Source organism: Ipomoea nil, unplaced genomic scaffold, assembly GCF_001879475.1.
Source record: "Ipomoea nil cultivar Tokyo-kokei standard unplaced genomic scaffold, Asagao_1.1 scaffold0317, whole genome shotgun sequence".
In the NCBI taxonomy this organism is placed as follows: domain Eukaryota; kingdom Viridiplantae; phylum Streptophyta; class Magnoliopsida; order Solanales; family Convolvulaceae; genus Ipomoea; species Ipomoea nil.
Genome location: NW_017616745.1, coordinates 1,586,117 through 1,601,782, shown reverse-complemented (window position 1 = coordinate 1,601,782; position 15,666 = coordinate 1,586,117). Strand labels below are relative to the sequence as shown.

At 37.4% G+C, this 15,666-nt stretch overlaps 2 protein-coding genes across 2 annotated transcripts; both read left to right on the top strand.

The window, feature by feature from the left end:
- Window positions 1–510: 510 nt before the first annotated feature.
- LOC109165600 (ABC transporter B family member 11-like) lies at window positions 511–4,087 on the top strand (the record flags this gene model as incomplete). Its single annotated transcript, XM_019314446.1, has 8 exons — window positions 511–729; window positions 819–1,040; window positions 1,202–1,475; window positions 1,585–2,405; window positions 2,504–2,770; window positions 2,856–3,119; window positions 3,196–3,489; window positions 3,634–4,087. Coding segments are annotated over 8 exons (2,751 nt in total), but the record flags the coding sequence as incomplete, so codon positions are not given.
- A 6,043-nt stretch (window positions 4,088–10,130) lies between these two features.
- Window positions 10,131–10,799, top strand: LOC109168397 (basic form of pathogenesis-related protein 1-like). Its single transcript, XM_019317413.1, has one exon. It carries the CDS (start codon window positions 10,180–10,182, stop codon window positions 10,684–10,686), a length of 507 nt encoding a protein of 168 aa, XP_019172958.1. The 5' UTR covers window positions 10,131–10,179; the 3' UTR covers window positions 10,687–10,799.
- Window positions 10,800–15,666: the final 4,867 nt, after the last annotated feature.

The following is a 15,666-nucleotide window of genomic DNA, read 5'->3' as shown; positions in this document are numbered from 1 at the left end:
AGCTGATAGATGCCTTTGGACACAACCAGGATAGAAACAACGTTGTTCCAGCAGTTTCCAAGGTATTGACTTTAAGAATAATGTTAATTGTCATGTGCTGCTTATCTCAATGTCTAACCTGTCAAATTTAGGTGTCAATGAAATTTGTCTATGCTGCTTTTGCTATGGGGGCATCCTCGTTTTCTCGTAAGTACTTTTAGCCAGTGATCATATCTCCCTCTTAAAGTATTTCCTAGTAACCATCTTTGTACACAGAGGTGGCTTGCTGGATGGTCACAGGAGACCGACAGGCTGCCCGAATAAGGAACCTTTATTTGACAAGTATTCTAAGACAAGAAATCGGTTTTTTTGACAAGGAAATAAGCACAGGTGAAACTACTGCAAACATGTCTGGTGACATTGTTGTCCTGCAAGATGCTATGGGCGAAAAGGTACACTACCCATCGTTCCAAATGTTCGAGAATTCATAGTTTTAAATCGTCTCTGAACTTTTCACTGTGTGCATAGGTGGGGAAGTTCGTTAAGCTGGTTGCAGAATTTGTAGCGGGATTTGTGGTTGCCTTAGTTAGAGGGTGGCATCTTGCACTGGTTATGTTATCCACTCTTCCCCCCGTGGGGCTATCTCTCGCGATCTCGTTCATCTTCATGGCGAAAACTGCATCTCGTGCACAAACCGCTTATACTAAAGCTGCAAATGTAGTAGAGCAGACTGTTAGTTCAATTAAAATGGTATGGTTCTGAGGCTTTAATGATTCGTGTCATCCCATGATGCCATTTGGTCTGGTTCTGAGTTTACTTGAGTTGTTGTTCTCTCCCAGGTTGCGTCGTTTACAGGGGAAAACAAAGCGGTGGCTAGCTACAAAGCATCGCTTGCCAAGGCTTACAAGTCTGAGGTTTATCAACATCTTGCTCAGGGATTAGGCTTTGGGACATTCATGTTTATTCTGTTCTCCAGTTTCTCTCTGTCTTTCTGGTATGGTGGGAGGTTGGTCTTGGAAAAGGGCTATACGGGCGGTGAAGTTATCATAGTAACCTTCGCTGTATTGTTCGGTTCAATGTGAGTTCTTGATTTGTAATCCTTAAAAAAGTGCCCAAACTTCATTAAAGATCTGCCTCAGGTTTCAATCATTTCGCTAACTATGTTCATTGACAGATATTGTTCATTCATAAGGCTGCTGGTTTTTTTTTTTTTTTTGTGTAGGGACTAGACACCATGGTAGGGGAAAGGGGAACTCAGCTGTCGGGTGGACAGAAGCAACGAATCGCCATAGCTCGAGCAATCTTAAAAGAACCGCGGGTTTTGTTGCTAGACGAGGCAACGAGTGCTCTAGATGCTGAATCTGAAAGAGCTGTACAAGAAGCACTGGAAAAAGTTATGGTGAATAGAACAACTATCATAGTTGCTCATCGTCTAAGCACAGTTAGAAACGCGGACATCATTGCAGTTGTTCATCAAGGCCAGATTGCAGAAAAAGGTATCTGATTATCTCAACTCACATGGGCCAAACCACACTGAAAGATAAATCCAATCAATTAGCTAGTCTAACCCGTGAACTTATAAACCCATATGTTCTCTCTTCTATTTTCAATGTTTTTGGCTTTCAGGCACTCATTCTCAACTTCTCAAGGATCCCGAAGGAGCCTACTCTCGGCTTCTGCACTTGCAAGAGGCAAATAAAGCAGAAGAATCGCGGGGAGGTGAGGATATGACAGCAGAATCCAATATAGAGTTGGAAAAATGGAGCTCGGGTTCAATGTCAATAGATGTTCCTGACAATTATCCTTCAAGACATGTGATTTCATCCAAAAAATCACCCGAAAAGGCTGCAGATGTTTCACTTTGTCGCTTTGCCTCACTCTGCAAGCCAGAACTTCCAACGCTCGCAGCAGCTGCCACTTTTGCTCTCATTTATGGAGCTATCTTCCCCCTTTTTGGCTTACTTTTGGCCAATATGATCCAAACATATTACTTGCCACCAAATAAACTGAAGAAAGATTCAGCATTCTGGGCACTAATGCTGGTGATTCTTGGAGTGGTGTCATTACTCTCTACTCTGATAACGTCATGCCTATTCGGGGTGGCTAGAGGTAAACTGATCAATCGAATTGCTTCCATGTGCTTCGAAAAGGTCGTTCATACAGAAATTGGTTGGTTCGATGAGCCACAGAACTCGAGTGGAGTAATAGCAGCAAAGCTCTCTTCTGATGCAGCTACAATCAGAACATTAATCAGTGATGCCCTTATCCAGATGATTCGAAATCTTGTTTCTTGTATTCTTGGTTTAGTCATTGCTTTTCGAGCAAGCTGGCAGCTATCAGTGTTTTCCTTCATCATGTTCCCACTAATCGGGGCAAATATATACGTTGAAGCCAAACACACAAAAGGGTTCAGTACCGACACAAAGGTTTGCTATCAGTTTCTTGATCACCTGTAACATTATTCACCTGAAAACCAAAAAAAAAAAAAAAAGACAGTTTCTTAATTTAGTCTCAATTGTTTCAGATGTTGTACGAGGATGCCACGCAAGTTGCCAGCGATGCAGTTGGAAACATGAGAACAGTTGCATCCTTCTGTGCAGAAGAGAAGGTCATGGAACTGTACAACACAAAATGCGAGAAACCAAAGAGGAGAGGAATTAAGAGAGGATTGATAACAGGGATGAGCTTTGGTCTAACCTGTACTTTGATATTCTTCATTCACGCCAGCATTTCTTATTTTGGTGCACATCTCGTGGCGGGTGGCAAAGCAACGTTTGATGATTATTTTCGCGTAAGCATCATACCATACAATCCTATTTCTTCAGCAATATATTGGTACTGAAAGAGAGTTCTTTCACTTTCTTTTCATCTGACAGGTTTTCTATGCAATGTATTTTACAACTTCTATACTATCTCAATTAAGCTCCTTCACCCAAGATTTCAGAAAGGCAAAAACTGTTGCTAAGTCGATATTCGGGCTTCTAGATAGACAGTCTAAAATGGACCTCGACGAGAAGTCTGGTTTGGAACTAGACTCGGTGCAGGGAGAAATTGAGTTTCAAAATGTATGCTATGCATATCCAACTAGAACAGATGTCAAAGTTCTCTGTGGTTTCAGCTTCACAGTTCTGAAAGGGAAGGTATGTTTCGTCCATTCTTCCTTACTATTTTGAACCAATTTAAACGTCTCGTTTTGAAAACCTCTAATGTTACCAGACAGCTGCACTTGTGGGGAAGAGTGGGAGTGGGAAGTCGACAGTGATAGCATTACTGCAGAGATTTTATGATTTTGATTCGGGGCGAATAATGCTAGATGGAGTTGATATTAGAAATTTGAACCTGAAATGGCTAAGGAAGCAGATGGGGCTTGTAAGCCAAGAACCAGTTTTATTAAATGACACCATCAGAGCAAACATTACCTATGGGAAAGAAGAAGATGTAACAGAAGGAGAAGTCATAGCTGCAGCAGAGCTGGCAAATGCTCACAAGTTCATCAGTGGCCTGCAACAGGTCACAATTAAATGAGTGTTTTCTCTGTGTTCTTTATTGTTGAGTTTGTCTCATACTCCTGCGATTTGGGTTAGACTCATTGTATACGGATTAGATGTCTATAAATACATTGGTTCTTAACTTAACATGACACAAAATATGCAGGGATATGACACGGTGGTAGGGGAGCGAGGGGTTCAGCTGTCTGGGGGACAGAAGCAACGAGTGGCCATTGCCCGAGCCATTGTGAAGAGCCCGAGAATACTGCTGTTGGACGAGGCGACCAGCGCGCTAGATGTTGAATCGGAGAGGATGGTTCAGGATGCACTGGATAAGATTATGGTGAACCGGACCACGATAATGATAGCACACAGGCTGTCGACAATTAGAGGAGCTGATGTAATTGCTGTAGTTAAGGATGGGGCTGTTGTGGAGAAGGGAACGCATGATATGCTTATTGCTAAAAGGGATGGTCACTATGCTTCCCTAGTGGCACTCCACAAAGGCCCTTCATCAGAACCCTCAGTAGCAGCAGCTGATGTATGCAGCTTATAGAAATTTTGCCCAGGCAGCTGAGTTAGTTTTTGGGTGGTAGATTGTGAGTAAAGACACAAGATCAAACCTGGTAAATGTGGGTTGAAGTCATAATCCATATTGTTGAGATTAACAAGAACAAGAAAATAATAATGACAAAAAGGTAAAGAAGACAAGATTTACGTGGTTCGGCAATGTGCCTACATCCACGGGAGTGAAAGTATTTTCTTATTATTTGTGATGGTGATTCAGGTGACACAACCCTCAGGGATACAACCAATATATTTATAGACATCTAATCCCTGCACAATGGGTCTACCCGTTTCACTCCTACTCCATATATGAGACAAACACAACAATCTCCACCTTGGCGAATATGCTCTTTAGGAGAAAAGAGATAACTCAACAAATCTCCACCTTGACAAATATGCTCTTTAGGAGAAAAGACTTATCTCACCATCTCCACATTCACATATATGCTCTTTAGGAGAAAAGACTATCTCCACCTTCGCAAATATGCCCTTTAGGAGAAAAAGATAACTCAACAAATCTCCACCTTAGCAAATATGTCCCATAGGAGAAAAGACTTATCTAACCATCTCCACCTTCGCAAATATGCCCTTTAGGAGAAAAATATTTATCTCACATATACACATGGATAGGAACAACCATGTTTATCCCAACTAGCCAGCCATATGCACCACGCAGCATCAAACGTTTTCCAGCATGTACACGAACCGCTTTGTCCCAAGTCATTCGCCCATCAGCCGTCGACCTGTTATTCCAGCCGCGACTCATACTTACTGTCCCGTTTAGCTGACCTCCTGCATCTGGCCCATACCAGGTTCATGTCTCCTCCTGGTATCCACGCTGCCCCTAACACAACAGCGCCCCTGCAAAGTCACACTAAACCCGTGTGCCTTGCCCAATTCTCCACTAACCAGCAATTACCACTGGCCAGCAACACGCACAACGCAGCATCAAAAGTTTCCCAGTGCATGTTCACGAACTTCTTCGTTGTCCCGAGAAGTCATCCCATACCAGCCGTGACTCATGCTAAGCCCGGCCCATACCAGGTCCATGTCTCATGACAAGCCCAACCCGTACCAGCCGTGACTCATGCCAAGCCCGGCCCATACCAGGTCCATGTCTCATGACAAGCCCAATCCGTACCAGTCGTGACTCATGACAAGCCCGACTCATACCGAGCCAATATTGACCCATATCGATACCAGGTCCACGACCCCTCCTGGTATCCGCACTGCCCAACCCTACAGCGCCCCTCCCCACCTTCTCATCTAGCATCTAGAAACGCCAAACAAGTCCAAACAATGTTCGAACTTGTTACTAGTTACTGCTAGAACATCACCTTCACTATAATAAGAGTCATCAGCTTGAACCACGTTCATAGCTTCTTGGTTCTTCAACTCCTCCAAATCAGCCTCTTCCAGATTAGTTGATTTTCCCGCCTTCAAGGTTTTTAGAAGGCCCTGATATGCCAACAAATCCTTTACCCTAGATTGCCATAACCCAAAATTCCCTGTACCATCAAATTTTGATACCTCGAATTTTGTGCTTGAACTGGTCATCTCAACAGTGCTCTGATACCAATTTGTTGAGATTAACAAGAACAAGAAAATAATAATGACAAAAAGGTAAAGAAGACAAGATTTACGTGGTTCGGCAATGTGTCTACATCCACGGGAGTGAAAGTATTCTCTTATTATTTGTGATGGTGATTCAGGTGACACAACCCTCAGGGATACAACCAATATATTTATAGACATCTAATCCCTGCACAATGGGTCTACCCCGTTTCACTCCTACTCCTAGTATGAGACAAACTCATATTCCTAATCCATATATGAGACAAACACAACACATATGTTCACCAGTTGAGTCAAATGATTACCAGCTGAGCTGATATACCATTGAGCTTTGTGTATCTCATGCATGCACTGTACGTAAAAGTCATAAATTAAACCATTTATTCACCAACTGAGCTGATCTAGCATTGAGCTTAATGTATCCACTGAGCCAGTATATCAACTCGTTAGTATCAGCAGGGGCGGAGCGACAGTGGGGGCAGTTGCTCTCCTCCCCCACCTCCACCCCCATCCCATATATAACCTTAGTATGTAGATATGTATATATAGTGCTGATTTTAGTATTAGTACAAAAACACAAATAAATATTAACAAGAGATGAATTAGTTTAATTAGTTGGCAGGGTGCATGTTATACCTTGAGAGAGGTCAAGGTTTTGAGTCTTGCTATGGCTCAACATAGTTTTTTATGGCTTAATTATTAATAGTGAGCCTATTGCTTCAACACAATTTCATATATATATATATATATATATATATATATATATATATATATATATATATATATATATATATATATATATATATATATATATATATATATATAATGAATAAGGTTCAAATTGGCCACTGAACGTAACATGAAAATGCAATTAGGCCACTGAACGAAAAAAAAAATGCAATTAGGCCACTGAACACTCCAAAAACGTGCAATTAGGCCACTGAACACTCCAAATGTATACAATTTCACCGGATAGCAGGTTACCATCAATTTTAGCATGTTACATGCTTATGTGACAACTGAGTTGGCATTTTAAATAAATTTTAATAATAAATTTTAAAAAATTGAAAAAAATAAAACGACCCCGTCGTTTTTTTTTTTAAAAAAAAATTATTATTAAAATTTATTAAAAATTATTTAAAAATTATTAAAAATGGCAACTCAGCTGCCACGTAAGCAGGTAACCTGCTAAAATTGATGGTAACCTGCTATCCGGTGAAATTGCATACATTTGGAGTGTTCAGTGGCCTAATTGCACTTTTTTTTTTTTTCCGTTCAGTGACCTAATTGCATTTTCAGGTTACGTTCAGTGGCCAATTTGAACCTTAATTCCTATATAAGATTCAGTTCCCATTTAGTTGACTGTTTCCCGTGCGGTTTTGCTGTTAAATCTGAGTCATTGATCTTGCTTAAATCAATGTCTACAATTTAAAAAAAAAATGCGGTGGCGATTTGGTAATTTTTGCATCTAGATCAAATTTAAGGTGTGTGGTTTTTGTGCTTAAGGTGCGTGCGTTTTGTGCTTAAGGTGCGTGAGTTTTTGTGCTTAAGGTGCATGGGTTGTGTACTTAATGTGAGTAGTTGTTGAAACTTAAAGGTGCGTGGGTTTTGTGCTTAAGGTGCGTGAGGTTTGTGCTTAAAGGCGCGGGTTTTGTGCTTAATGTGAGTAGTTGTTGAAACTTATGGTGTGTGGGTTTTCTTCTTAAGGTGCGTTGTTTTCCTTTTTAAGGTACGTGATTTGTATGCTTAAGGTGCGTCAGTTGGGTGAAACTTGTAAACCCTTTTAAAACCTTAGGTGCGTGGTTTGTGTTCTTAAGGTGCGTGGTTTGTGTTCTTAAGGTGTTTTTTTTTTTTTTTTTTTGTGTGCTTAAGGTGCGTGGTTTGTGTACTTAAGGTGCGTCCTTCACACCAGATCTTAAGGTGCGTGGTTCCATGCTTAATGATGAAAAGTAAGATAAACATTTTTTTTGGTAAGTTGAACCTATAAACACCAAATCTTCAGAACACATGATTTTACATACTGTATTCAATTGGCGTTTAGTGAACATACCTAGCTCCATTGTTGTCCCGTGAATTCTTGAACTAGAGACTTGGTTTCTCCCTCCAGATCTTCAACATTCCTTAGTCTAACTCAGATGAAGAGAGTTTAATTTCTTTCAGAAGATTGGGAGAGGACCAGAGAATCAGAGTGGCTAATAATAATCTCTCGGTTCCATCAACCTGAGAGGTCCGATGAGCAGTTGAAACTGCCATTATCTTTAACTGGCCAATCATATAATTATTTCATTATTAAATATAAATAAATGGTTATGAGTCATAGGATAATACAATGAGCAAATAGAATAATATTAATAATAATTATTCTAACATTCTCCACTTGACTCATAAGTCATAAATTTAATAATGAACGTGAAACATAATATGCATGGTATAAGGAAATTCCTTTGTTATATTGGTCAGAACATAAGTGATCGTTAAGTTAGAAACTAATAAGAATCATGGCGGTAATATGTCACTTAATTTAACGCAGTCCCTTCTATGAACCACAATATTAATTTCAAACTTAATATGATTCATAATGAACTTCTCTATGATGGTCTACGATAATGTCTTTGTCAAAGACAAATCCTGTTTATATTAACATAAACATTCATGTATATATACTTCAAATATAAATATTGGGCATTAACTCATTCGCGCAATGCGCGTGTAAAACTAGTTACTATATAAATTTTCAACAAACACATCATTGTTAAACATCTTCTATTTATTAACATTATTCTTTTTGAAAGCAACCAAACTTGGTATTATTCAAAATAAGCTGAAATAGAATCAGGTGGGTCCTGATCCCAATACAAAGTAGTAGTCTGATCAAAAGCTGATGAAGATAACAAATGAGCTAAAAAAAATTCAGATCTAGGAATAAACTGAACTAAACAATAATCAAATGATGATGTGTAAACCCTACAACTATCGATGGCATAGCCGATATACGAACGAACTGGGGAAGCTGCCGAAGATAGGTATCGTTGAAGCATTAGACAATCCGTTTGTAGCACTATAAACCGTTCTCTGCAATCCCTCAACCATGACAACGCTTCTTTGCATGCAAATGCCTCAACCATAAGTGGAGAGAAGTAGTCCGAGAGAGAAGCACTAAAGGCCGAGATGTACCCACCATTCCTGTCTAGAAGGACGGCTCCTACCGCTGCGCTGTTCGTTGCATGTCGGTAACCAGCATCGACCCGGCACATTCGTGGCAGGCTCGGCAGTGGCGCGACTTCGTGGTTGGCAGCGGCATGGATGGTCTCGGCAAGCAAGGCAGCGTCGGATGGTTCAGCGGTCTCGGCCGGTGGCTGGAGGCCGCTGTCCGGATGAACATGACGCCATGCTTGCAATGCGGTAGTGGCGGCCGCTATCACTCTTCTTGGCAATGGAAGTTAAGTATCCCAGACCGCACCATTTCTCGCCCTCCAAATATAATATAGAATTGCAGATGTGTACATAATTCCATTAGTGTCTACAATATTCAAGACTTCACTAAACCAAGTATGAAAAACATTTGTCACAATATTAGGAATTGAAAGGCTAAATTGGCTCCAAATGTTGCTTGCAAAATCACATAACACCAAAGAATGCATAGTGTCTTCATGGATGATACCACACATGGCACAATTTGGTTCAACATCCACCCTCTTTATAAGCAAATTCTTTGTGGTGGGGAGGATATTACTATAATAAGTTATTAATTATAATGAAATTATCGATACTCGTCGTTATTATTTGGTTCCAATTGATTAATTGGTAGTGCTTAGTGTTTAGTAATGATACATGTAATTGAGTTGAGCTTAATATGAATTATCAAAGTTTGAAGCTAGTTTGATTCAATTCAAAAAATTACTAGCTCCTGTCGAGAGTGGCGGTGAACTCGGCCCCCGCACCAACAAATCCTGGCTCTGTCCCGGTATTCATGGGACCTAATGCTTAAGGTTCGATATTCCATTGATACCAATTGTAATTACTCCTAATTAAATTACCTGAGAGGTTCTGGAGGATTACACAAAATTAAGTATATTATTGGGCCTGTCAAAGGTTGTCTAGGATCACACCAAAGACTATAAATTTTCAACAAACACATCAGTGTTAAACATATTGTTACACAGGAAACCTTGTGTATTATGATACTACATCAAAAAATTAATCACCATTATATTACTATATAAATTTTCAACAAATAATACAGCATTGTTAAACATCTTATATTTATTAACATTATTCAATTTGCATAAGTTATTATAATGAAATTCTCGATAATAATTAAAGTGACTCATCGTTATTAAATGTGTTGATGAATATTATATTATATTTGTGAATTGTGAGGTGAGCATTATTGTTTTATTTGTAAGCCATAGAAATGATTAAAAGCAATCCACTCTTTTAGGATAGATAGAGTAGTATAAATAGCGTATAACCCAATGTGAATGGCATTGCATCTTAGATTGCATCTCGATCGATCGATCATAAGAATAAAAAAAAAAAAAAAAAAAAAAAAAAAAGATCGAAAGAAGAAATGGGGGAGTTTTCTTTTCTGCAGGTGTGTGTGGCCATAAATATAATTGGGTTAGCCGCTATTAGCCAGGCATCTTTTGGAGAGTCGGCCTGTGATTCTGGCTGCATTGAAGGGTTTCTTGCTGCACATAACAAAGCACGAGAAGCTGTTGGTAGTCCACCTCTTAAGTGGAACACCACCTTAGCAGAATATGCGGAATCCTATGCCACCAAGAGGGCTGCCGACTGTTTGCTGGAGCACTCAGGAGGGCCGTACGGCGAAAACATCGCGATGGCCGGTTCTGAATTGTCTGCGGAGGCTTCTGTGAAGTTGTGGATGGATGAGAAGCCATACTATAACCACAATACCAATGCTTGCGTCAGCCAAGAGTGCCTCCATTATACGCAAGTGGTTTGGGGCAACACCACCACTATTGGTTGTGCTAGGGCTACATGCAAGACTGGTTGGATGTTCGTCACTTGCAACTATTACCCTCCCGGTAACTATGCCGGCCAAAAACCTTATTAAACCTACACCTACAATTTACTTACTTTTTTTATTTTGTGAAATGCACACAATGCATGCATTATAAAAAAATAATAAATTAGAATATCATATCTGATGTATATATTATTATGAAACAAATTAAATATTATTGTTTCATGCATAGATAATGTTTTCAATTAAATTTCAACTTTTTCAATTCCTTCTTGCTATTTTTTCGGGTGTTCAATAGTGTATATATAATACTTGATATCCCACTGCACCATTATATTGTGAGCTTAATCATACTTGTAGTAGCAGGGTATTTCTCTGATCTTATCCAACAACACTCTTTAAACTGCGTGGTTAGTATGCAATTAAAATATATAACATTGGCTACCGTTTCAAATCTTCTCTTGTTAGAGAAACACTAAACCTGCTTGCAAAGATTTATTATAGAGTAAATACCCAAAATGGTCCCTCGACTATAGCTAAATTCACAAATTGGTCCTTAACTTTCAATTTCAACCAATTAAGTCCTTAGCTTTGTAATTTTGACACGATTTGGTCCTCCATCTATTTGATCGTTTGTTGATCGCGATCTTTGAGGATATATATGTAGTTTCACTTGCAAAGCTCAAACACTCTTGGAGGTGACATCGTTGTTTTGGAGGGAGAAGTGCTTCTCCGCTTGCTGCTTGGGGATCACGAGCCAGTTCAGCTTAGAGAACGCTCTTGGAGGTGACAACGCTGTGTTTCGGAGTCGGAGGGGGAAAGTGCTTCTCCGCTTGCTGCTTGGGGATCCCGAATCTATTTATCAAAAGCTATAATCTCTCCGGCATAGGGTGCGCGCCGGCAGTGGATTCAAATGTAACAGTGCGGTCTAGAAATGCAACCGGAACCTTAAAAAACCGACGATGGACCATGAAATTACATATATATCCTAAAAAAGTGCAGTCAACAAACGGTCAAATAGACAAAGGACCAAATTGTGTTAAAATTGCAAAGTTAAGGACTTAATTGGTTGAAATTAAAAGTCGAGGACCAATTTGTGAATTTAGCTATAGTCGATGGACCATTTTGGATATTTACTCTTTATTATACATAATTATGGTCATATTCAAAAGTTATCTTCAGGTGACATCAAAACTATTTGGTTAAAATATGCCTTGTTGTCCCATAAATTAAAATCACTTCTTTGACAAGTCATCTATTAAGTACAATTAACCAATATATATATATATATATATATATATATATATATATATATAATATTTTTAACATTATTGTATTAAAAAGTTGAAGTGGCATGGCTGAAAAATCCAATTGAGCCAAAATTTCAACTTTAATAAGTCTTAATAAGTCTTAATATCCTTTCTTTCGATATATGACTAAGCCTTTTATACCACAAGTCAGCTGAAGATTCTTTTGGTGCACTCCTTTTAACACAAACATCACATTAAACAAGGAATTAACGAAGTCATCATTAAGATTGAAACAGTATAGTGTATCCCCAACAAAACACCAAAACCATAAAGGTTTTTGTTGATACGAACATTTGTCTCCAACCTTAAAGTAAAAACCCAATGTTTCCCGCTGTTGAAACAAGATTTCTAGAAAAATTTGGAACATACAGATAATTCTCAAGATCAAGGCAAAAAACATGTATCCAGCTTAATTCTGTAAGTTCCAATACCTTCAATTCTAGCTTTCATCATGTTTCCCGACCATGAAAAGACACTTTTCATTTTCCCTATGAGGTTGAAACATAAAAAATCTTGCTTAAAAAATCTTTCTTAATGTTATGTAGCATCAGTGTCTAACCACCAAGTATTCAAAGCATACAAAAACTGAATGTAAACTGAATGTATACTTTTATTTCCATCCAAGCTTTCCTCTTCAGGCATTCAGCCTTCTTGTGCCCAAGTTTGTTACAGAATAGCATTTCTGCACTTTCTGAACATCAACTTGCACCATCATAGGATGCTTGACCTTCTTAAAAAAAAAAAAAAAAAAAAAAAAAAAAAACACCTTCTTTAAAAAAAAAAAAAAAAACACCTTCTTTAAAAAAAAAAAAAAAAAAAAAAAAAAAAAAAAAACACCTTCTTTAAAAAAAAAAAAAAAAAAAAAAAAAAAACACTTGTTGTTATTACTATTGACATCAGAACTGAGACCATTATAGCGTGATACGATAGTGTTCACTGCGAATATTTATCTCACATATCAATTGCTTTGAGTAACAAACCTTTATTCAGACTATAATTTATAGACCTTAAGTTTGTATTTAAATCCGCCTTTGGGTCAAATTTAAATACAATGTCTATTTGCCTACATGCATCATTCAAACATACTTGAATGAGACTATTCATCAAGTTTCAATTTAATATATAGGTCATCTTTGGACATGTACTACATATTAACAAAACAAGAATCATAATCTCCTAAATTGTCATTAATCACATGTCTGATCTACCTTTGGGCAACCGCTAGAAACATGTGTTAATGATCACAAATGTTTATCAATCCTTTAGTGTCATTCAATGATGCAAAACACATGTGTATAATAAACATTTGTAAACATAAAAAATTATTTAGCTATTACATTGAGTGGGCCACTTTGGTGACTAACGCACTCGCCTTATGCTAATAATTTATTTATGTGAATAAACCTTAATTTATGTTGTAACATAAACATAAATGATTATTTAGCTATTACAATGAGTGGGCCGCTTTGGCGACTAACGCACTTGCCTTATGCTAATAACTCATTTATGTAAGTAAACTTTAATTTATATATATAAACATAAATGATTAATTAGCTATTACCATGAGTGGGCCGCTTTGGCGACTAACACACTCGCTTTATGCTAATAATTCATTTATAAACATATATACAAATCAATAGTGGATATAACCTTCATCTATAATTGATCCCAAATGACCCTATAATTTAAAGCAAGTCCTTAATGCCTTAAATAAACCAAATAGGCTCAAATTAAATGGCCAAACAAAATAAACCTCAATTTATATGTCGTTCTCTTATAACATATAATTCATGATTTGATAGTGACAAACTATATACTATACAAATCATGTAATAACAAGCAATATGGAGAGCCATATTAATTCAAAGAAGGTATAGTACGTACATATAAAACCATACATACTTTACTCATTCCATAACAAATAATATGGTTGTTTGTCACAAGAATATATATATATATATATATATATATATATATATATATATATATATATATATAGTGAAAGGTTCCCGTGCGGTTGAATGCTTCCCGTGCGGATGTGCGGTGGATTAATGTGCGTGAGATTTGTACTCAATGTGCGTGAGTGTTGTGCTTAATATGCCTGAAATTTGTACTTAATGTGCGTGAATGTGTAAAATGCAGCAGAAAATATTGATGTCAGCTTCTTCCCCATCCCCAGTAGCCATTTGCCCCCTCCCTGATGATGATGATGCGGAGGCGAGCTATGGTGGTTAAGAATTATGGGAATAATACAACAGAAATCCACACTTAGCTGCTGTGCAAATTTTACTGTGCGTGCGTCATTTATATAAACATTCAACTGCATTGAAGGTAGCTGATAATCCAGAATCCATGGCCAAATTGAAGGAAGAAGTAACAAGAAGATTGGGCGTTAATGTGTGTGAGTTTCTGTTCTGCTTCCTTCTGAGCTCGTAATTCTGAAATATGCACGCACATTAAGCACAAATCTCACGCACATTAAACACAATACTCAGGCACATTAAGTACAAAACTAACGCATATTAACATGACGCACATTAAGTACAAATCTCAGGCACATTGAGTACAAATCTCACGCACATTAAGTATAAACCTCACGCACATTAATCTACCGCACATCCGCACGGGAAGCCACAAATGCACCTGATCCCTTCCCTATATATATATATATATATATATATATATATATATATATATATATATATATATATATATATATATATATATATATATATATATATATATATATATATATAGGGTCACGATCGAGTGAGAATAGGCGGCCAGGAGAGAAATAAGAATGCATGCCAGCCATTCACGTGTCAAAATCAATGAATCAGATGTAATTTTAAAAAAACGACACGGTGGCATTTTCGTAAATAACTCGAACTTTGATGCATGTAAATGTGTTATAAATGCAAGTAGCTGGTGTACCTTTGCAAGTAAAAAATACAGGTAAAATCACTTACATGTGCACCTATTTTCACTTACAAGTGCATATAATTTTACATTGTTAACATTCATGCACCTAGGTGCACCTACTTATAACTATACTTACCGATAACATTAGGTACACTTAGTTTTTATACTTAATATATTTTACATGCACTTGTAATACATTTTACTTGCACTTAGGTGCACTATATGAAACTGCTACTTGCACTTGTAATACATTTTACTTGCACTTCGATGTTCAATTATTTACGAAAATGCCACCGTATTTTTTTTAAAATCAGTGTTTTTCATCCATTAGATCTGCACACGTAGACAGATAGCATGCATTCTTTTTTCTTTCCCGGACAAGCCATTCGCACCTGAACGCTATATATATGTGTATATATATATATATATATATATATATATATATATATATATATATATATATATATATATATGTACATACATATATGTTGCAATCCAAACTTGAAGTTTGATTTTTTTGGATTGCAACATATATGTATGTACATATATATATATATATATATATATATATATATATATATATATATATATATGGGATAAAATCAAATGAGAACATAAAATTGATTTTAACCGTCTATCAAGATGAGGGCTAGCCTATCTACTATCTACTATACTAATAAGAGCCCAAGAGAGTTAGACCTATAATGGGTAGAAAAAATGGCGGTCAATTTTTTTATCTACTATATATATATACTAATAAGAGCCCAAGAGAGTTAGACCTATAATGGGTAGAAAAAATGGCGGTCAATTTTTTTAATCAAATGAATGGCTCAGATTG

Coding starts and splice junctions, on each gene's coding strand:
- LOC109168397 (XM_019317413.1), top strand. CDS start 10,180: ATGGGGGAGTTTTCTTTTCTGCAGGTGTGTGTGGCCATAAATATAATT.